This window comes from Rhamphochromis longiceps, linkage group LG19 (genome assembly GCF_057381845.1).
Source record: "Rhamphochromis longiceps isolate RC_006_pf linkage group LG19, R_longiceps_female_GT1.1, whole genome shotgun sequence".
In the NCBI taxonomy this organism is placed as follows: Eukaryota; Metazoa; Chordata; class Actinopteri; order Cichliformes; family Cichlidae; genus Rhamphochromis; species Rhamphochromis longiceps.
The window spans coordinates 14,600,037-14,622,650 of record NC_140575.1 but is presented as its reverse complement, the minus strand read 5'-3'; the positions used below and the strand labels follow the sequence as shown (position 1 = coordinate 14,622,650).

The 22,614-nt window shown below is 40.0% G+C and overlaps 1 protein-coding gene across 1 annotated transcript; it reads left to right on the top strand.

The window, feature by feature from the left end:
- The first annotated feature begins 87 nt into the window (after positions 1-87).
- On the top strand, positions 88-17,870 carry LOC146646421 (calpain-1 catalytic subunit-like). Its single transcript, XM_085392460.1, has 22 exons — positions 88-213; positions 1,767-2,034; positions 2,470-2,539; positions 2,621-2,739; positions 3,207-3,340; positions 3,422-3,596; positions 4,302-4,376; positions 4,456-4,541; positions 4,757-4,831; positions 4,958-5,118; positions 7,871-8,028; positions 8,324-8,335; positions 8,430-8,638; positions 8,754-8,793; positions 8,898-8,963; positions 10,113-10,170; positions 10,248-10,309; positions 11,918-11,986; positions 12,133-12,211; positions 16,931-17,047; positions 17,225-17,277; positions 17,844-17,870. The coding sequence occupies exons 2-22, from the start codon at positions 1,783-1,785 to the stop codon at positions 17,868-17,870; spliced, it is 2,097 nt and encodes a 698-aa protein (XP_085248586.1). The 5' UTR covers positions 88-213; positions 1,767-1,782.
- Positions 17,871-22,614: the final 4,744 nt, after the last annotated feature.

Genomic DNA, 22,614 nt, shown 5'->3' with positions numbered 1-22,614 from the left:
AGCTTGCAGGAAGTAGATTATTATGAGCTACAGGTCAGCACAGGCGTGGTTTGTTCAAAGGTGATTTTCATATCTGTGTTAGAAACATAAGGACGGCGTGCACAGCCTCAGGTGCTTAAATGCAGAGTCGAAGCTACTTGGTTCTCACCCACCGGTTCACCGCGACGCAACTACACCTTTTTCTGCACAGCTTTTCACTTTTGAGTAAGTGAGGTAAGACCTGCTTTTAAAACTTTAAACCAGATGATCCTTAATTTGCATTTGTATCAGTGTGGTCCTTCCTGCTGCTGTGAATGCAAACTATGGGCTTTGTAAGTTCAAATGTTATTACTGGTGCAGTTTGTTAGGTGGCAGCTGTGTGCGGACAGGGATAGGACCCAAGGTGCAGACTCCGGAGACAGTCGTGAACTGAAAATGGCTTTAATGTGATACTCAAAATATAACATAACTGGAAAAACTCAAAATAAACTTAAACTGGAGGAATGACAGAACACACAGCAAGGTAAACGGTAGATTGCGACACGGACACAGAGAAACACAGGGCTTAAATACACAGAAGGAGCAATCAGGGAATGAACACACTGAGATAAGACAGAGACCTTCAAAGTAAAACAGGAAACACATAACACAGACTCACATGCAGGCACTACAGAGGGAACAGAGATGTGGGACCAGGGCAGACACAAACACTGACTGAACACAGGGATATAGGAACTAAGGATACACAGAGACGCGAACTAGACAAGGGGATACAGGTGATAGAAAGACAGAGCAACTAAAGAAGACAGAGACATAAACCATAAGACAGAACTCAAAGAAACCAAAGACTAGAAAGTATAAATAATATAATAAACTCAAAAACCCTGGGTCAACGACCCAGGCATCCTAACACAGTTGACCTTACAAGGTATTGTTTATGCATGAAGATATTATATTTTTAAGACTATCATAAAAAAAGTGTTTATAGAAGAAGAAAGTGTACTTTATTGGTCCCCGTGGGGAAAATCGCTCTCTGCATTTAACCCATTCACTCAGTGAAGCAGTGGGCAGCCATTGGGCGCCCGGGGAGCAGTGTGTAGGGACGGTACCTTGCTCAGGGGTACCTCAGGGTAGCTGTTCAGGGGAATCGAACCCCCGACCTTGCGATCATGGGGCCACCACTCTACCTACTGAGCTATCCCTCCCCAGAATTTGTTTACATTTTTAGACACTAACAAAAGAGAAGCCCCTGAAAAAGAATGAATGTTAAAGGTATACTTTTACATTTTTCCATTCAGGGTGCAAATAAGGTCCAACATAATGAAAACCTTTACATTTTACATATATTTTTAATGTTTGGAACAATATAACATAATAATTAATATAAAAGCCTTTAACCTTGTTTTCCTGACAAAAAAGTTCTCAAAAATGCCTAATTATTATTAGTATTATAATGTTAATAATAATCTTGTTGTAAACTATGTTTCATAATAGTTGGGCGAACCGCAATTTGCAATAATTTCACATGAACTATCTAAAGTTTGAACTCATTTTTGCTCTTTTTCAGCGAGCTGCAAATATGATTTTATGCACCATAATGGAATTATCTTTTTCCATCATACTGTAGCTCATTATATTTATTTAAAATATGTATCATTTGTGTCATGACTTCCCATTTTGAAATGCCATTCCCACACCCTTGATCTATACCCAACCTAAATAGGTAGTGCTGCGTTCTTTAATCTCTTATATTTTCTGGAGTTTTAATGCAAAATTCTTGTAAACAGTTCAAAAACTGCAGTGATGCCTCCTCCCGGTGTATGCTTGAACATCATAGAGGCCCGCTACAAGAAGGACGGTTTCGGAAAATTCACCAAGCCCCAGAAGTTCTTGGGCCAAGACTACGAGCAGTTGAAACAGTACTGCCTCACAAGAGGAGTAAGCTTCATTGATGAGACATTTCTACCTGACAGAAGGTCCATTGGTCAAGAGATACTACGCCATGGCATACTGAGCCCTTCTGAACTGGCCTGTGTGGAGTGGCGGCGACCAGCAGTGAGTGTAATTTTGTAAAGCTAAACTGCTCAGCTGATTATAAAAAGAGCAATTCAGTTTTAGTACTTTCACTGCATTTAGATTGAGTCTCACTACACGAAGAATTTCTTATTCTACGGTTCAAAAACAGCACAGTCAGGTTTCTGGTTTAGTTTGTCAGAGCTCGACACAGATATTTGATACACTGCAGCTTTAAGTACAAGTAATACCTTCTCTTATACTTTCCAAAAACAGATTTCAGGTATGCTTTTTTGTTTGGTTCAACGAAACAACAGTCTTCAACATGCTATTGTGACTCTTAAGATAATTGAAAGATTATTTCAGTGTGGATGAATAAATGCACATTTTTGTGAAGGATACACTAAAAGAAATGTGCATCCTTTCCTTTAACACTTCCAGAACTTTACTTCCTGATCAGCACTCTCCCTTTTTCAGGAAATTGTTCGTTTTCCAGTCTTAGTACTTGACGGAGTCTCCAGGTTTGATTTTGGTCAAGGGAAACTAGGTAGGGAAATGTCTTCATGAATATATTTATTGTTCTCCTCACCTGATTTCCTGTGGTAACCCTGAGAATATTTTTGAACAGGAAACTGCTGGTTTCTTGCGTCAATCGGAGCGCTGACGTTCCAGAAATCCATTTTCGCAGAAGTTGTCCCGCTTGAACAACGATTTGATGAGAACTACTGTGGGATTTTTCACTTCAGGGTAAACACCAACATGTAACAACACAAAATATTTTTATTGATCACTACTTGTGTTCAATAAAAACACACCTGTCAAAAATACTTAGTGATTTATTTTTGAGATGTTCCTTTTTGTTTGTATTTTAACCACAGCAGAATAAACTAGCTAAAAAGCATGTGCTATGGGTTTAAAAATTTTTTTACTGCTTATATTTTATTTTAACACATTTTCATGTTGAAACTAAACTGTGTGTAACGTAAATGCAGAATCCTGCAACTTTTAGGGTCACAGGAGAGGAAATAAATTGCTGGATATGCATTTTCCTAAATATCAGATTGGCCTGAAAGGGAACAAAATTCCTGGCCCGAATCATCTTTTCATCTATCATCACTTTTACAGACCGAGGTCGAGCGCCAACACGCTACAAGACTTTTTTTTTTTTAAATAATAAATCAAGAGTGACATGCTAGATTCTTTTTTCCCCCCAGTTCTGGAGATTTGGGCAGTGGGAGGATGTGGTCATTGATGACAAACTACCAACAATCAATGGCAGACTAATCTTTGTTCATTCCAAAAACCAAAATGAATTCTGGCCTGCTCTCCTGGAGAAAGCCTATGCTAAGTATGCAATCTTAATCTTAGACATAATGAGAGTTGAAGGTGTGATTTCTCTAAATATTAAAAAACTGTATTATCCTGTCAGGGTTTGTGGTTCCTACTCCGACATGATTGCTGGAACTCCTTCAGAGGCTATGAGGGACTTCACCGGTGGCGTTCACATTAACATCGAGCTGTCACAACCGAGTCCAAGCCTGTGGGGGCTGATCTGCAGAGCTGGCAAATCAAACACACTGATGGGCTGTGGTACACCTCCCAGGGTAAGTAGAACTACACCACACAGAAGCACCAGCATTGGCTTAATCTCCCTGATACTTCTGCTGCCCTATACTCACTCATACAGGACTTGTTTTTATACTTTCATTTTGATCTCACTAAACACCTATAAAGTTTTATAACTGTATCCGGCGCAGTTTTGGTATCATTTTGTCAGAATCTACCTAGAGACAGAGGTTTAAACATCTGCCAAAGCAGCTAAAAAGACCTTAGTCATGGTTATAAGCTTTTATTACAGTCACTTTATAAATGCCGCTATAAAACGACTGTTTGTAACACTTATAACATGGTCTTGACATTACCCAAGGATAAAGTTCATTGGCAAGGCAGGGATGGCTCTGTGTGTGCTATAGACAGAGAATCAAGACTCAAATGCTGGAAAACCTTTGCTTACATGAGCCAGTTTGATATAAATGAATGGGTCCTGTTTTAAGACACCAAAGCTGCTTTTGTTCAGTTATTGTGCGTACTCATGCCAGTCTGACATTTAGTATATATTTAACTCTGCAAGGAAATAACATTTTGAAAAACATCTGAGCAAAGTAGTGTCGAATTTAGCCACAAGCAAACAATTTCACAGTCACTTGCACACGTAAAATGATTTATTGGCTTCATCATCATCAATAGAAGTTGATGTTCTTAATGTATAATATTCTACTTTACTAGTGGCAAATGCTTTTGTCTTGTAGGAGACATCTGGTAACGAAATATTACCAAATGGACTGGTTGCAGGCCATGCATACACTGTGACAAGTATCAAAGAGGTAAAGATTTGTACTGGAAATAGAAAAAAAATCAAATGATACTTAAAATTAACAAAAAAAAATGGTGGTTTGCGGTCAGATGATGAGTCGAGGAAAAATCGTATACCTTGTGCGTTTGTGGAATCCCTGGGGTACAGGAGAGTGGAAAGGAGACTGGAGTGATCGGTAAGTCAGACTCACACTCATGGCTCTCAACTTAAAAGATGGAAAGCAAATCAATGTCAAAACCTATGTGGTAGCCTTCTATCTAGTGTAAAGATTATATTTCAAGTATGGCTGTGGACACATGCAGGAGAGCTTTTCTGAACTCCCTTTGAATATTCAAAAGAATTTTGAAAAGCTGTCTCTTTGTCTAAATAAAATGACAAATTTTCTTTGAGGTCTCCTCTGTGGCAAACTGTGAGTCCTGAAGACCGTGAAATGTGCCTTTCAGTGGCTGATGATGGAGAGTTTTGGTAAGAAAACTTGTGAAATTAAAAAACAAAAAACCAAACACAAAATACAAACACTTTTTGCATTGTACCCTAACAGCCCATCCAGATGTAAAACAAGTAATCTCAAAATTCATCTGATTTTTACAGGATGACCTTTGAAGATTTCTGTAAGTTCTACGCAGATATTGACATCTGCGGGCTGTCTCCTGACTTCTTTAATGAAAGTGACTCTAGTCAGTGGACGACCTCTGTGTATGAGGGCCGATGGGTTGCAGGAACCACTGCTGGAGGTTGCCTTAATTACAGAGGTATTAAATCTCATTGCAAATGCGTTGAAACATTAAATACATACAGTATCAGTTGAAAGTTTTAGAACACCCCAATTTTATTTATTTTTTGTGAAAATTATGCATTTTACTGTCTCATTGCACTCTGAAATGAAAACATTGTACAAATAAGCAGTTGGAGTTAAAAAAATAAATCATGGAATCAATTTAGAGACCAAAATGTACTATCAACTTTGACTCTTCAAAGTAGCCACCGTTGGCAGATACAAAGCGCTTTGAGTGCTCCAGGAGAGAAAAGCTCTATATAAGAATCAGTCCAATAACCATTTACCATAGAACAGCTGGACACACCTGTGTCATTCGTTCTACAATAGAAATCAAATATTATTCTGAAAGTTCTTCCCATATCTGTTGCAGAAGTTCCCATAAATGTGTGGCACTTGTAGGTTGCTTTGCTTTCACTCTTCTGTCCAGTTCATCCCAAACCAGCTCAATGGGATTTAATTCTGGAGACTGTGCTGGACACTCCATGTTTTCAAGCTTATCTTGTTCTTTTTTTCCTGAGGTAGTTGTGGCATAGCTTGGATTTATGTTTTGGTTCATTATCTTGCTGTAGGATGAACACCTGAACAACTAGGTGCATACTAGAGGGTATTGCATGGCGCTGCAGATTGCTTTGGTAGCTGTTTTGGTTTAGGGTGCCTCTCACTATGTACAAGTCACCCACCCTGGATCCAGCAAAACAGCCTGAGACCATCACACTTCCTCTTCCATGTTTGACAGTTGATGCCACACACTGTGGAACCATTCTTCCCCTACTTGAGTACAAAGATCCTGCATGGTGAACCGAAGAGTTCAAATTTTGATTCATCAGTCCACAATACCTTCTTCCAGTCTTCAGTAGTCCAGTGGCGATGTTTCATGGCCCAGGCAAGCCTCTTTGTCTTATTCTGATGTCTTAGCATTGTCCTGTCAAACCTGCAGCTCGAAGTCTTCTCTTCACAGTTGAAACTGAGACTTGCTTACTATGACCACTATTAAACTGTGCTTGAAGCTGTTGTCCTGTGAGCCACGTAGTTTCTCAGAAACGTGTCCTCTGAGTTATTTGAGGTGGCTGTAGCTCAGGTGGCAGAGCAGGTCAGCCACTAATCAGAAGGTCGGTGGTTCGATCCCAGATACTAACCATGTTTGCCTACTGGTGGTGGTCAGAGGGCCCGGTGGCGCCTGTGTCCGGCAGCCTTGCCTCTGTCAGTGTGCCCCAGGGCAGCTGTGGCTACAATGTAGCTTGCTATCGCCAGTGTGTGAATGGGTGAATGACTGAATGTAGTGTAAAGCGCTTTGGGGTCCTATGGACTAGAAAAGCGCTATACAAATGCAGGCCATTTACCATTTGTGGCTTTGGGTCTGCCAGACCTCTTCCTGTCAGAGTTTGCTCCAGTTTCTGAGTGCCTTTTGATGGGGAAGAAAACAGTACTCACTGTCATGAAATGTTTCTCCGACTGAAAACGCTTCGTCCAGATGAACAGAATCAATTTTTCAGGATACATTTTTAAGCGTTATGATGGTCTGTCTCGCTTCCATTGTTAATTGCATTTTTCTGGCCATTTTTGTAGCAACGCAGTGCTTTCTGCAGTACAGTACTGTTCAACTGATCACAAGGGTATGGTACCACAGTGTGTTTTATACTGCTTTTATGCAGACAGAGGGGGTTGGAAGGAATCCAGAAAAGTTGGAACCCATGTAGGAATCAGTAATTGAAGTTTTCAACGCTTGATCAACCTCCATTGTCCCAGCACAGCTTTTAATTGCTAACCCATTTTGTGTTCCATGAAAAAGGCCTTTGTGTATAATTCCAAAAATGTACATTAATTTGGGTAACCACGCCATTTAAAAAAAAATCTTATTTATTTATCTTTTTTACCTCCGGTAGTTCACTTACCTTTGTACCATTTCAAGCTATTCACTGGACTTGAATGACTTGAATTGCAATAAATAATTGGGAAAATTGGGATGTTCTAAAACTTTTGACCGAGAGTGTATACTAGAAAGAATGTACCGAAATTGGTAAAGCACGAACACATACATGTAGTGTTTGTGTGATTTTAATATTTAACAGATTCACATTTAAGATTTTTATGAACCTCGGTTTCTTTATCCATCTTATTATATTTGATGAAATAGACAATTAAAAGAGATAAAAGAGTCCTGAAGGTCATAGGTGCTATGTAGGAATTTATTTCAGCAATTATTAAATAAGATTATTCTTTTAGTCTTGATGCGGACCCTAAAATTAACAATGGGTCCAATAGGGCAACAAGTTCTTTAGTTAGTGTAGTTAGTATTAAGGTCATTGCTTATTTTTTTTTTAGTTTAACATAACTCTGTTATGTTAAACTAAAAAAAATGTGAATGCAAATTTCAGCTATTTTTTCCAAGTATTGTAGGTATTAAAATTCTGTAACCAGTAGTAAAAAATATGTTACAATATTAAAAGCCCAAATATGGTAACATAGATTTTTCTTGTGAATGGAAAGAATAAGTTGGACATCCATAACAATACAGACCCATAAACAGAGTTGTAAAGTCTTTTCCACAGTATATTATCTATATAGCTCATTTAATTGCATGACTTTGTCATTTATTAAACAAAAGTTCAGTGAACCTTTCACCCACCTGACCTGGACTATTTAACCAGCCTTGCTTTCAGGTTCATTTTTGAACTTTCATTTTTTTGTGTCCAGCAAATAAACCATGTTTTTTATTTGCTTTCTAGACAGTTTCTGGACTAATCCACAGTGTCGTTTCAAAATTTGCGGTGGATACTCAGAGAAAGACGGTGATAAAAACATAATGGTGTCTCTCATGCAAAAGCCCGAAAAAAGGAACAGACACCTGGCGCAAAACCTCCACATTGGGTTTTTCATATTTGAGGTAAACATTACTCTTTGCTGCCTAATATGGAAATGTCATGACACTTTTATGTTTTGAATCGTTTCCAAGTTGCAAAGGTATTGCACATCAGGATGGTGATAAGGATAACCTCAACTTGAAGGCTACACTGCTATTCCTTCAATGATTAAACCTTTGGCTCAGTTGTCATCATCTTTGAAGAGCATATAATCATTAGTAAAAGATGCATACAGATTTCATTAGGGTTGTATTCTGACACTAACTGAGTATATTTCTTATTCTGAACATGAACCAACTTGCACTGATTTCCTTCAAGGTGACTGAAAAAGTAAGAAACAGTTTGTATCCAGTTCCCATTTACAGATACAGCAGTCCCACTTTAAATGGTGTAAGATAACTGACATATCTACCTGCTATTTCAGTATAAGACACAGAGAGGGAAGTTTACAGAGGAGTTCTTCAAATCCCAGGCACCTGTTGCCCAAACTAAAACCTACCTGAATGCCCGTGAGGTGATGGAGTTCTTTATGTTAAAGCATGGGGAATACTTGATTGTGCCATCCACCTTCAATCCCAACGAGACAGCCTCCTTTATCCTGACCATCCACGCAAAATCAGAGACCAACTGCTAGTATGCACGCTCATTGTTTGTGCAAACACAACATTGCTAAATTGGAACAATCTGCATGAGATATATGCAAAACAGACAAGAACAAATAAATTGTGATTTTTTTCTTTCTCTGCAGTGATAATTCTGGTGATCACAAACATGAGCTTGATGAGAAGGTGGGTGTTCAACAATAAATCACGTCTGGTTGCGGTTGTGTTATATGCTAAATGATATGTAAATAGCTTTTTATTTAACACAGAATTTAATTTCTCTGTTTCAGGTCAAGGTAAAAAATCAACAAGATGATGAACAAAGGAGAGAGTTTTTCCATAAACACTCTGACAAGGTAACTTCCTGTTATTTTCTCACGAGCATACTTGACACTGTTGAGTTTACTATTTCTCTTATATAGACTGAGTTTTATCACACAGTGGAAACTTTTGTTTGTTTGATAAGATTTTTTTCATCTTTATCTAAAACTTATCTGTGAGAGGTTTGACTAACTATTATACTTCAGTGCACAAAATAAAACTGTTTGACTTCTGTATACAATGAACATAAAACGTGCTAACACGAAAGTTTAAATGCATTTCGTTACATTTGTTCAACTAAAAAAATCCACAACAGAACATCAGTTGTGTATAAAAGTGAGAAATTTTAAAGTGAAAGCTTAATCATCCTGATTAATTTTTTGGCTACTTTAAAGATGCACTTGTGGTTTAGTTGTCTTCTCACTGTTGGTTATTTAGTAGCAATTTAAGCTAGGATCAAAATATGCATATCTTGTATGACACATCATTATTGGGTCAGTAGGGTGAAGAAAGCTTAACTTACTGAAGAACTAAGTTGATATAAATAAGACAGAAATAAAATATGAAAATGGAAAAAGACTGTTTAAATATTAGCATTGTATAGCTCTAAATTACACATTTCTTTAAGACAAGTTCAGTGTCCATAGTAATAAAACCAAGGTACTTATAGACAAACTTTTTCTAATTTAGTGTCCTATGAAAAGTAGCAATATTTAACTGGCTAAGTAATGTTAGCCAGCTTTATTGGAAACTTTTTTTTTTTTAAATGGGTTTTAATCTGAGTTCAAATCTTTTTTGAAAGCACTTAGATGTTTCCAGACACGACAAAAATCAACGTGTAACTCACTTAATTATGAGAACTGTGAATAACAGTGGCCCTAGAATTGCACCCACATGCTGAACTAATAGCCATGCATTACTTCATGTATCCATCTTTTCCATCTAAAATAATTATTTCGGGGCAACTTGAAATAACTGGATTACAACTCGTAATATTTAGCTTGATGGGTTAGAGTTTTGCTAAAGCTAGCAAAGATTTTGTATTGTAAAAGAGAAATTACAGCAATACACAAATTAGTCAGAGTGTGTGTTTGCTAGTGTGTGTGGACAGTTTAATTTGGACGTTAACAAGTGACCGAGGCTCATAAACAGAAGTATAAGAGAAACCCTGTTTTCGTTTCCAGTATGAAGAAGTGGATGCTGAGCAGCTTCAGAGGCTTCTAAATGAAAACATCCTAAAAGGTTTGGACTTCAAGAGACTACAGCTTAAGAGCTCAAGATTTATATATTTCTGAAATATATATTTCTGTTTCATTTAGGAGACCTGAAATCTGGAGGCTTCAGTATTGACGCCTGTCGCAGCATGGTTGCATTAATGGATGTATCCTGTTGTGGTGCATGTGACATTTGTCATAGTCACTCAGACAATGCAAATAATAGATTTACATGTTCTCCACATTTTCAAACATTTGCATGCATGATCACAGCAAGTAATTTGAAAATAATATCAAAAAGTATCTTAAACAGAGTTAAACAGTCAACAATCCAGGTGAGGAAGTCCCAACAAATTCTGTTCATCTGGATGTAGCATTGAAGGATATCTCAGAGTTCTTGCCAAATAAAAGTCTTAATTTTATCTCATGTTTTTGGAAAAAGGCCAGTTAGAAAAGTCTTCACCTTGTCACTTTGAGGTTTTATGAGAGTTTCTTCATATGGTTAGCAGTCCTGTAGAGTTCACGCTTTAGTGGGTCAGCACCAGTGTTGGGAAGGTTACTTTTAAAATGTATTCCACTACAGATTACAGAATACATGCCCCAAATTGTATTTTGTAACGTATTCCGTTACGTTACTCAATGAGAGTAACGTATTCTGAATACTTTGGATTACTTAATATATTATCATGCTTTTTACAACTACATGAATGTACTATTGCAGTGCGAACTATTACTTTTACTGAAGGTTATTCACCATACTAATACCAACTAGATGTTTAAATCTTAATATAAAATGAGTAACACTAGGGTGGACATTAGGTAAGGCTGCACTTTTTGCAGCGATCTCGTATAGAAAACTATTCTGCGCTTATATAAAACAGGTCCGCGGCTCCGAACCGTAAAGGCGTAAAACCATAAAGGGACCTCTGGCTAATACGTCGGGTTCGTGTCGGGCTCGTAGCTGAAAACTAGCTTTACTTTGTTGTCTGGGTCAACTTTGCTAGTGAAAGACAGAGAGAGGCGTTGAAAGGCTGCTCCAAAGGAATTTATTGTTTCGGAGGAAAACACGAACACGATGTAAAGTCGAGTCTTAACAGCTTACTTACAGCTGGGCTCGTCAGGCACTCTTTTTGGCTGCAGTGGTTATTATTATATTTACATGCTTCCAGCTCCCGTTTCTGCTCGGTGACAGCTCGTACTTTTCCTTTTTCTTCCTCCCTCGCTCACAGACACATAACGGGTATGGCAGTCCATCCACCCTGCAGCACGGACTACACTGCCCATGAGGCTACATTCTTTAGAGCGATGACTGTAACACTCTCCCTATTGCCTTCATATTAAATCATTTTTGTGAATAATTTTTAAAAATATTTCTTCACGTCATTATGCGGGTTGCAAGTAGAGGTGACATGGACTGCGAGATTGAGACACAGACATTAGAGCCTCTTAATGCGTGTTTTGTTTGGGTTTCCACCAGCGTGGAAACCAAAAATAAAGAGGGCATAGCCTAACATATGAAACAGGAAAATACCCTCGCGTAATCCATTCATTTCGACCAAGTAACTGTATTCTGATAACACCTTTATAAACGGTAACTGTAACGGAATACAGTTAGTCATATTTTGTATTTTAAATATGTAACGGCGGTACATGTATTCCGTTACTCCCCAACATTGGTCAGCACAGCTTCTTGGCTTGTAGAGGAGCTACCCAGTTGGCCAGTACATGTTTTACTCGCACACATAGCTTTGTTGCCTTAATGTTGGGTAAAACAGACATCAATTACAGGAAAACTCAACAGTGAGGAATTTCTTCGTCTGTGGAACAAAGTTGTTACATTCAAGGTAAAGACAATGAAAATTAGGTTAAATATTTGATGCTGAAAAAAGTAAAAAAAAATTTGAACTACATGCACTGCTCTATAGTTAATTATGTATGGATAATACTTCTGCTACATTCCAATTGTGGCTTTTTTCTTTTTGTTTTCTAGGAAATTTTCTTCCGCACTGATGTTTCAAGAACCGGAACGCTGTCACTGAGAGAACTACGAAATGCATTCTTAGTTTCAGGTAGGCCTGCTTGGAATTCATTCATTCATTAATGTTCCTGAAACTACACTCTCCTGCAATCCTCTCACTGGACTCCCAAATGGCTAAGGCACACCACAACAAAAAATAGGACTGCTATTTCTTGTGACTGGGAAAAAACTTGGCAATTGATGCTTTGTGCTGGTCGTATGCAAGTAATTGCGATCACCAACTGATTGCCCAGAGCTTGCAACACCTTCAATCTCATGGCAAACATTTTCAATTGCAAAGAGATTGCTCATTTCACCTGGCGGAAGGCAACCTGTCTCCAAGGGATTATGGTGTACCTCAGATTGACTGCATCATTGTCTGACAGATTGGTGAAGGTTTGCAAATAACAGCCATGTTATTTATAAATGCAGATAAACTGCCAACAAGTTGCAATCAATCTGAGTCAGCCTCTGCTAATGACAGCAACTTGCTTTACTTTGAAAATGGACACTCGACTCAGCCGATGGCCATCTGGTTGTATTCTGGTTATCTTCCTATTAGTGCTGCCAGCGTCAATCTCGGAAAGAATAAGATAAAATATATAAATTAAAGTTAAAAAATAAAATAACTGTGCAACAAAATACACAATACACAGTATAGAACTATATAAGAATGTATGAAGAAATATAAATATATATATACACACAATAACAGCAGCTGTACAAGTATTAACTGGAAATAAAGAAATATAATGTCCAGTGTTGTGCAATCCACATTTGTAAGTGTCTTGTGCAGTGCAAATATGCCTAAAGTGATTAAGTGATGAAGTGAAAACAATGTCCAGAATGTCCAGTGTGTGTGTAAGAACTATATGTGTGGGTCAGTACTGTGTGGTGGTGTGATTGAGAGACCGTATCGCCTGCGGGAAGAAGCTCCTCCTCAGTCTCTCTGTGTTGGTCTTCAGGGAGCGGAATCGCTTTCCTGACCTCAACAGAGAGAACAGTCTGTTGTTGGGATGGCTGAGGTCCTTCACGATCTTCCTGGCCTTGGTCCAGCATCGCCTGCTGTAGATTGAGTGCAGGTCAGGGAGCTCGGAGCGGATGGTGCGCTCAGCTGACCGCACAACCCTCTGTAGAGCTCGTCTGTCCTGCATGGTGCTGTTCCCGAACCAGGTTAAGGTGTTTCCCGTCAGGATGCTCTCTATGGTGCACGAGTAAAAGTTCCTGAGCACCTTGGAGGGCAGTTGGAAGTCTCTCAAGAATCTGAGGTGGTAGAGACGCTGACGGGCCTTTTTCACCACGGTGTTGATGTGACAGGACCATGACAGGTCCTGCGTGATGTGAACTCCGAGGTATTTGAAGCTGTCCACTCTCTCCACTGGGCACTCGTTGATGACGGGGGTCTGGTAGTTCCTCTCCTGCTTAGTGCTGAAGTCCACTATCAGCTCCTTTGTCTTACTGACGTTTAGAAGGAGGTTGTTCCTCTGGCACCAGTTCTCCAGATTCCTAACCTCCTTCAGGTAGGCCGTCTCGTTGTTATCAGAGATCAGGCCCACGACGACGGTGTCGTCAGCAAACTTGATGATGGTGGTGGAGCTGGTAGTGGCCACACAGTCATGTGTACAGAGAGTACAGCAGGGGGCTCAGAACACACCCCTGGGGGCTCCAGTGCTGAGAGTGGTGTCCGCCCATCCTTACTGCCTGTGGTCTGCCAGTTAGGAAGTTGGAGATCCACTGACACATAGATGAGCTGAGTCCCAGATGCTCCAGCTTGGTGGTGAGTGTGGAGGGAATTATGGTATTAAATGCAGAGCTGTAGTCTATGAAGAGCATTTTAACATAATTCCCCCTTCTAGTGTCCAAGTGAGTGAGTGATGTGTGGAGGAGATGAGAGATGGCATCGTCTGTGGAACGATTTGGACGGTAAGCGAACTGTAGTGGGTCCAGTGTGTCTGGTAGTGAAGAAATGATGAAGTCTCTGACCAGGCGTTCAAAGCACTTCATCACTACTGAGGTGAGGGCTACAGGGCGATAGTCATTGAGAGAAGCAGGGTGGGGTTTCTTCGGGACAGGAACAATGATGGACTCTTTAAAGCATGTGGGGATCACCGACTGAGATAAAGAGATGTTGAATATCTCAGTGAACACAGGAGCTAGCTGGTATGCGCAGTCTCTGAGGATACGACCTGGGATGCCGTCTGGTCCTGCTGCTTTCCTGGTGTTCACTCTTGTTAAGGTTCAAAATATTGGGGATGGACACCAGAGGAAAAACCCACAATAACAACACTGGTCCGGTCGGGTTGAGTCAAACGATGATTTAATGATCACACACGTGGGAGATGGACACTGTATGCAGACAGTCTCAGATCTCATCTCAAAAAACACATCACCATAGTTTTATGAAATCAGGGTATTAGAACGCCCCCTCATGCGTAGTGACAGGTGTAATACAATCAATGTTGACAATTTTATTTAACACAAAGAATAACATTGTCTCCTTCCCGAGGGCAGACGCTGACTGCCCCCGTCTCCTGGAACCGTCTGTACCCTGCTAAGACACAACATGGCAGCTACAAGGACTCTTTCATTTGTTAAGACCATCAGTGTGTATTGCTCTAAATCAAGTATATAATATTAAATGAATATTGCTGGATCAGCTACTTCTACTTAAAACATATTAAAACATGACTAAGCACAAAATCACCAAGAATAACATCTTATAAGTGCTGTGTAAGCGCGTGCGGCCTTCCAAGCTCAAAGCCTTTGCCCTCCATAGATCAGCCAGACTCGCGCTGGCTGTAGCTTTTAACCTTTAATTACCTTGAGCACAACTCTAGAATAAGCAACAAACTGCAATGTGTATGGAATGATCATGGTTACATCTGCAATGGAAAATCATGTTATTATTCTGGTACCTGTAAGAAAAGATCAAACTAAAGTTATCACCATCACTGTAATGCAAAGAATAATGTAAGGTCAAAAACTTCAATTTATGCTTAATGCAAAGCTGGTTATATACTTCTAATGAACTAATAATGCCATATTAAAATAATGAATGAAAATGAGAAAAACATCCCCTCCTTATTTTACACTCTCTTGAAGGCTCTCCTTACTTCATGCTCGGAGATGACGAGCACGTTTCCGGTGCTGGCAGTATCTTCCTGTCTGCAGCCGTTAGCGCCGCTAGCACTAGCATTGTTGGAGTCCTTAGCTGCAGCCTAGAAGCGAGCATAGAAAGTGTTCAGCTCGTCTGTCAGAGTCACAGCCGCGTTCGTCATACCGGTTGTTGGTGCTTTATAGTCCGTTATTGTCCTTAGTCCCCACCACAGGCTCCTAGAGTCACTCTGTTGGAGTTGTGACTCTAGTTTCCTCCCGAAGCGCTGCTTCGCCTCTTTCACCGCCTTCCGCACGTTATATGATGCGGCTTTGTACGGGTCCATTTCCCCCGTCGTGAGTCCCGTATTGTAGGCAGCGGTGCGGGATCTCAGAGCGTCGCGGATGGTTTTATCCACCCACGGCTTCTGGTTGGGAAACGTTGTGATAGTCTTTGTCTCCACGGTATCATCCGCTAGTTTCCCAATGAATCCCACAACCGCTTCCGTAAACACGTTGACATCATCATCGGAGCTGTTTCTGAACATGTCCCAGTCTGCGTCGTCGAGTGCGTCCTGTAACGCGGCCACCGATTGATCCGTCCAGCGCGCGACCTTCCTCTGAACCGGAACTTCCTGTTTCAGCCTTTGTTTGTATTTTGGCATGAGGAAGATGGCGGCGTGATCGGATTTGCCAAACGGAGGGCGAGATTGTGCCTTGTAGCCATCCTTGACCGTAGTGTAGCAGTGGTCCAGTGCCCTTTCACCTCGGGTGGGGCAGGTGATGTGTTGATAAAAGTTTGGCGCTGCACGTTTGAGGTTGGCACTATTAAAGTCCCCCGTCACAATAAGCGCAGCGTCCCGGTGTTGTGTCTGGTGCTGTGTGAGTGCCTCATGCAGCTCGCATAAGGCGGTGACCGTGTCCACTTGTGGTGGAATATAAACGGCACTTATAATGACCGATGTAAATTCCCGAGGTAGATAAAAAGGACGACACATGATGGACAGTAGTTCCAGATTTGGTGTGCAGGAGCGTGTGAGAGGAACAACGTTCGCACTGTTGCACCAGTTATTGTTCACCATTAAACACACGCCGCCTCCTCTTGACTTCCCCGAGTCCCGTGTCCTGTCCATGCGGTGAACCGAGAAGAACTCGGCCGGCTGGATGGCGTGGTCCGGCACCGCTGGGTTCAGCCATGTCTGTATCCTGGCCCTGAGGTCGTCAAGCTTGTTCTCCAGTGACTGGACGTTGGCAAGCAGGATGCTAGGCAGAGGTGTGCGGTGTGCACGAGCTCTCAGCCTGTTCCTGATGCCGGCTCGCTTCCCTCTAAGCCGCCGCTTCCCTCTAGGCCTCCGCTTCCCTTTGTTCTCCCTCAAGATCTCGCTCGGCCAGCTCGGATCCGGAGTTAAAAACTTCGAATTGTGAGTACATTGTATACCAATAGAAACAAGAGTGTCACTGTCATACCTAATGTACCCAATGGTGATGATTTTGCCGATTTAGAGACGCTGAAAACTAACTTAAAAAACAAAGACAAAGAAAAGGTGGTCGGAGCAGTCGTGACGGCAGCCGACCTCACCAGCGCCATCTTGTTAACTTTGTTAGAATCTAAGAGTTTCTGACCGAAGTCTCAATGTAAGTCATTAATGTGAATTTGTGTGTTTAATGTGCTTGTCAGGAATAAGGGTGAGTGACGACATGCTGAATCTGATGGCTCTGCGCTACGGCGCCTCCTCTGGACACATGACGCTGGAGAGCTTCATCAGTCTCATCCTTCGCTTTGACTGCATGAACAGTAAGTGAAGACAAGTGGGACAAGCTATGATCTGTTTATTTCTGTTTGTGATTTATCTGAAGTAAGTCAATCAAAAAATACAACCTCACAATGGAAAACTTTAACCTTTTTGTTGTGGAAGACATTAATTTTATACGTATCTTTTAAGAGATTCAATTAATTTTTGCTCATCAACAGAAATCTTCAGACAGTTATCTGATGGAAAAGCAATGACTCTTCAAGAGTCTGAGGTAATAAAGCCAGCTTGTTCTCATTAGTACATTTTATAACACATGTTGATTCATTTTGAAGTTCAGAGGAAAGAAAAATACATTATTTTTAAAACTGAAAATAAATTTATATACTATTCATAAATTATTTTACACGAAAGGAAACAGTTGCATACTCCTTGTGCATACCTTGAGCTACTTTGTGACCAAGTAGGGCATGTCCGGGATTTTAAAACACGTTGGTAAGGTTAGACAGTTAGCAACTGTTAATGTGTTAAGGGCAAACTTAGATTGGCATTTGCTAAAAGTTCAACTGATTTCACTTATATCCCTCAAGTGCAGCTTTTTTGAATGTTGTTATGATTAAAGTTTTTGAGAGTTACAAATATAGCCATCAAAGAGGGATGAAAGATACTGAGCCTTTTATCTTGGCCAGCTTTTATAGTTCAGCAGTCCGAGGAGAGCTATGTCAGTTGAAGACTCTCCCATGTCAGCCAGTGATCAAGAAGAGTAGGCCAGGATGTCCTTGGAGATAGGTGGAGGGGCTGCACATACTGCACTAACAACCGGTCTCTCTTTATTTCCAGTGGATGTACATTTCGATGTACACTTAACGCAAAGGAATGGACGTTTGATGCACAGTTCATCTGCACGCACTGAAGAAGAGATCCATGTATATTTTTTCCTGCTAAGCTCTAAGTTGTCATTTAGATAATTGCCAAAATGCAAAATGCTTTCAAGATAACTTTTCTCAAAAAGTAGACATTTCTATTTTTAATTGTCATTTACTTGGCAATTTGTTTTTTACTGAGACAGACAGAGAAGACAGAAACTTATTGTAGAGGGAACAATCTGAGATATATAACGTGAATATAAATAATCAATGAAAATTAAATACTACAAGAATGTGCTTGCATGTAAAAGGCGGCTCTGAATTAGTAACTGTTCTAACAGAAAAACAGGAAAAGGCTATAAAGGATGTTTTTTCCTTGTGCACTTTGAGCTCATTAAACACACATAGATTACTGTATGTGAGGGTGCAATGTTTGGCCATGATGCTTTATTGATTAATTCATCACTCATTATTGACACAACAGTGCAAGAAAGCACCAGTGTGGTTGGAATCAATATACTGTTGAAATGATTTTATATCGTTATTCAAATGCAGCTCTTTTTGATAAATGCATTATGCACATATGTATCTGGCTTTTTCTTATTTTCCCACTGTCAACTCCTCATTTCAGGTTCAGGTTACTTTTTACATATAAGGCTCAATCATTTGGAAAGCATTCAGGGCCATTATCAAAAACACTCAAAATCACTGGAAAATTTTCATGTAAATACATTTAAATAAAGAAAAAAGAAGAAGAAGAAGAAGAAGTTTAGCAAATGAACCATGAATTCAAATTCTGGCACCAGAATCTGGAAGGTATTCATTGATTCAGCTGCAGCTCAGTGTTTGTAAACTGTAAGGGTATGTAGTAGAGGAAAAGCACCTAGGTATAGAGGCTAGCTCATCAAGCATCATGGGAAGTGGCACACTTCAACTCTTGATCGTGGCTCAAGAGTTGGGAGTTCGCCTTGTAATCGGAAGGTTGCCGGTTCGAGCCCCGGCTTGGACAGTCTCGGTCGTTGTGTCCTTCGGCAAGACACTTCACCCGTTGCCTACTGGTGGTGGTCAGAGGGCCCGCTGGCGCCAGTGTCCGGCAGCCTCACCTCTGTCAGTGTGGCTGTGGCTACAATGTAGCTTGCCATCACCAGTGTGTGAATGGGTGGATGACTGGATGTGAAAGCGCTTTGGGGTCCTTAGGGACTAGTAAAAGCGCTATATAAATACAGGCCATTTACCATTTTCCTTGTGTAAAAACTCCCCAGTGAGCATGAGCTCAGTGAAACTCTAATAATTTCCAGCATAAATTTACTTACACCAGTAGCCTTGCTAAATGTTTGTAAATATTCCAAGACAGTACCAAGAGTTTCCCCTCTCAAGCATTTCAGAAGGTACAAAGGGAATGTTAATCCACAACACTGTAGTGAAATTAACAGGAAACACATATTCCCAGTATGTCAGCGTTTCTTCAATGGTTCCCTGTTAAATCTTGAGTTAAATTTTAAAAACTTTCACTTACATATAAAAGTCCTAAATACTCAAACCCTGTGATATCTTACACACCTCAAATACCATGTTAACTTAATAAAGAACTTTCATCCTCCACTGCAGACTTACTTGCTGCTTGTAGAGAAACTCTGTCTGCTTTTGAGATTAGTCTTATGCTGTTATAGGCTCAGGATTCTGCTGAGCTTCCCATGATGACGCTCTTAACATTTATTCTCACCTGTTTTCAACTCCCCAGACACTTACATACCACTGCTACATGTCATTAAAGTTTGTCTTTTCTCTCACATGGCATGCGAATGGTCTTTGTCTTCGTCCCTTATGCTTTCCTTTTTCTACACTCAGCAGTGGGCGATGACATTAAAAAGGAAGTTTTCCTTCCCACCTTTGCTACCTTTATCCATATTAGATCATCCTCTCAAATGGGCGGAGAGACCAGTCAATGGCCCACTGGTAACTGGCAGTTGCTAGGGAAAAGGGTGTATTCTGGCAACGGCTGGTGATAACATTGTTTGCAAAGAGATATATAACGTTGCCAGAGGTGTGGACTCGAGTCACATGACTTGGACTCGAGTCAGACTCGAGTCCAAGACTCCTTTGTTTATTGTGCATAAATAGTGAATTGTCCTGACACAATATTAAGTTTCGCTTCTGTTATTATGGTACATTGACAAAAACATATACTTTTATTCACAGGATAAAACAGTTTTTTGTATCACTAATTGCCCAGTACGATTACAGCATACAATATTATTGTCACTGCTACATTTCTGTGATGCTACCAGAAATTATTTCCAGTACTAATTAATTACCATTGAGCTCAAAGGTCCTATTAATAAACGGTTAACGAATGTGTATTTATGAAGACGATTTGTGAGACTGGTAAACTTATGATACGTACGATGGTCTTTACTTTCTACTCGGTGCATTTCAAGGTCCTGTACCCATCCGTCGGTAAACTGTACCTGGGCTTGTTGCAGTGACCTGAAGTTACTAAACTTTCATGAGTGTATGCACTCACTCCAAGAACCGTATAATTATAAATATGCATATAAATATGCTACAATGAGATAGCTGACTTCATCTAACTAGCAAATGTTGTCCAGGCTACGTTGGTGACGCAGTTTTTTTAATGTGTATGATATTTTTGTCATGCGATTTTAAAGCCGGTCCTACAACCGCATCCAAGAATAACATGCGGCTTATCTCAGAACTGTCGGTGAAAATTATTCTAGGAGCTAAGTTTGATTGAGCTGCATTTTATAGAGGTGCAATTTCACAATTTGTATATATTTTCTATGTTCACTATTTTGTCATGTGTTGAGAAAAACACAGATTTAAAAATTACATGGTCTAATATTTACATTTAGCATATAACTGCAACATGCTTTTTTCGTTTTTTTTTTTTAAAGACTCGAAAGGACTTGAAATTCAAAATTTCAGACTTGTGACTTTACTCGGACTTTTACACCAGTGACTTGAGACTCGGCTCTGACTTGCCTGACATTACTTGAGACTTGACTTGTGACTTGAGGATAAAGACTTGAGACTTACTTGAGACTTGCAAAACAATGACTTGGTCCCACCTCTGAACGTTGCACTGAAAATCTCCTTGTGATTGCTTTGATTGCTAGCAGGCTTCCACAAATACCAGTCATTTTCATGGAAGCAGCAGTGAAACTGTGAAAAAGGGGATTAGTGTTGGGGTTGTTATTCAAAGAATAATGTATTACACATTAGTCATTATCCTAAGTCTTGCTGCTGGGCTGGTCTCGGCATTGGCTTAGTTTTATCATCACTTTGGATCCTTGGGTTACTTTGCGTTAGCATGCTAGTGTCCTATAGAGTCATTTTGTGCAATAAAAATAAAAGTACTTTCTATACCATTTTCCTCTTGTAACACTTGGTTGTCCATTGGTTGCGGCAGCAGGATACAATTTTTATTTTGAAAAGTTGTATCCTACTGCTTTCTCTGTGTCCACTTTGGATTGGAATTTCTTGGACGTTTCTTATTACAGCTCAGAGAGTAAGTAGCGAGTTTCTGCAGACAAGTTGGCATCTTTTGTGCAAACTACCGGTGGCAACCTGCTTGTGAATAAAAGCATCACAAGGCCAGCAGCAACAAGTACCATCTAGCAGCCACCAGTTAATCTATGCTTTCACTTCAGTTAGTTACTAAATATCAAGAACTTTGAAAGTTTCTTCAAGTGCAACATAGAAAAAAAACCATCAAACAGAAAAATAAAGGTTCTCGTTAGGGTCTCACATAATAATAAAGCAAGACTTCTCTCAGTTCAGAGGATAAATTCATCAAGTTACTGGCCCGAGAAAAAGCCAATTAATGGTACACAACATTAACATTTCCGAGTTCAAGCAGCAGACACAACTGAGCATCACCAGCTCTGAGATACATACAATCAAAGAAACCATTACTGAGGGAGACCAAGAAGGAGGATCAAACTGCTTTGTTAAACACACACACACACACACACACACACACACACACACACACACACACACACACACACACACACACACACACACACACACACACACACACACACAGAGATCCCAACAGTGTGTGAATGGATGTTTGCTTTACAGCATTTTCACTCACATCTGCTTTATAAATAGTGGAACAATTATTTGCTTCGCAGAAGGAACAAGACTTACAGCAAAACAAAGGCTCTGTGAGGGCTACTGGCCTGAAACACACCTTTTTTGGGTTGGGGTATAGCATGAAGGCAAATCCACTTCCTCCTGGGTTCTTGGAAAAACTCCAGGTGATGAGCTCATGAAGGTCCTGTAGAGAATAAACATGAATGAATGAGTTAAATGGTGGAGTACACCTTGGACTGGTCACCTGGCAAGAAACTTTTTATATATTTTTTAAATTTCTAAAGCATTCAAAGTGATAGAGGGAAGTAACCATAAAAGTGTCTACATATAAAATACGATTTTATTAAGAAAATGTAACTTTACAGGCAGCTATGCAGCTAAATATATAAAAACCCACAAGACAAATTATTTTTAAAGGTCCCAGCTGTTGGAAAAAAAGAGAATTGCTGAAGATCACAAAGAAAATGCTTTATTCAAAGAAGCAGAACGCAACCTCTCACTATTAGCTTAGGATTGAAACTGACCCAATGAAGTTTGCTGCTTCCTTTCCCCAATATAAAAGGAATTTTAAAAAGCAGCTGAAATAGAAAAATACATATAAAAACAAATGTACAGTTAAATGT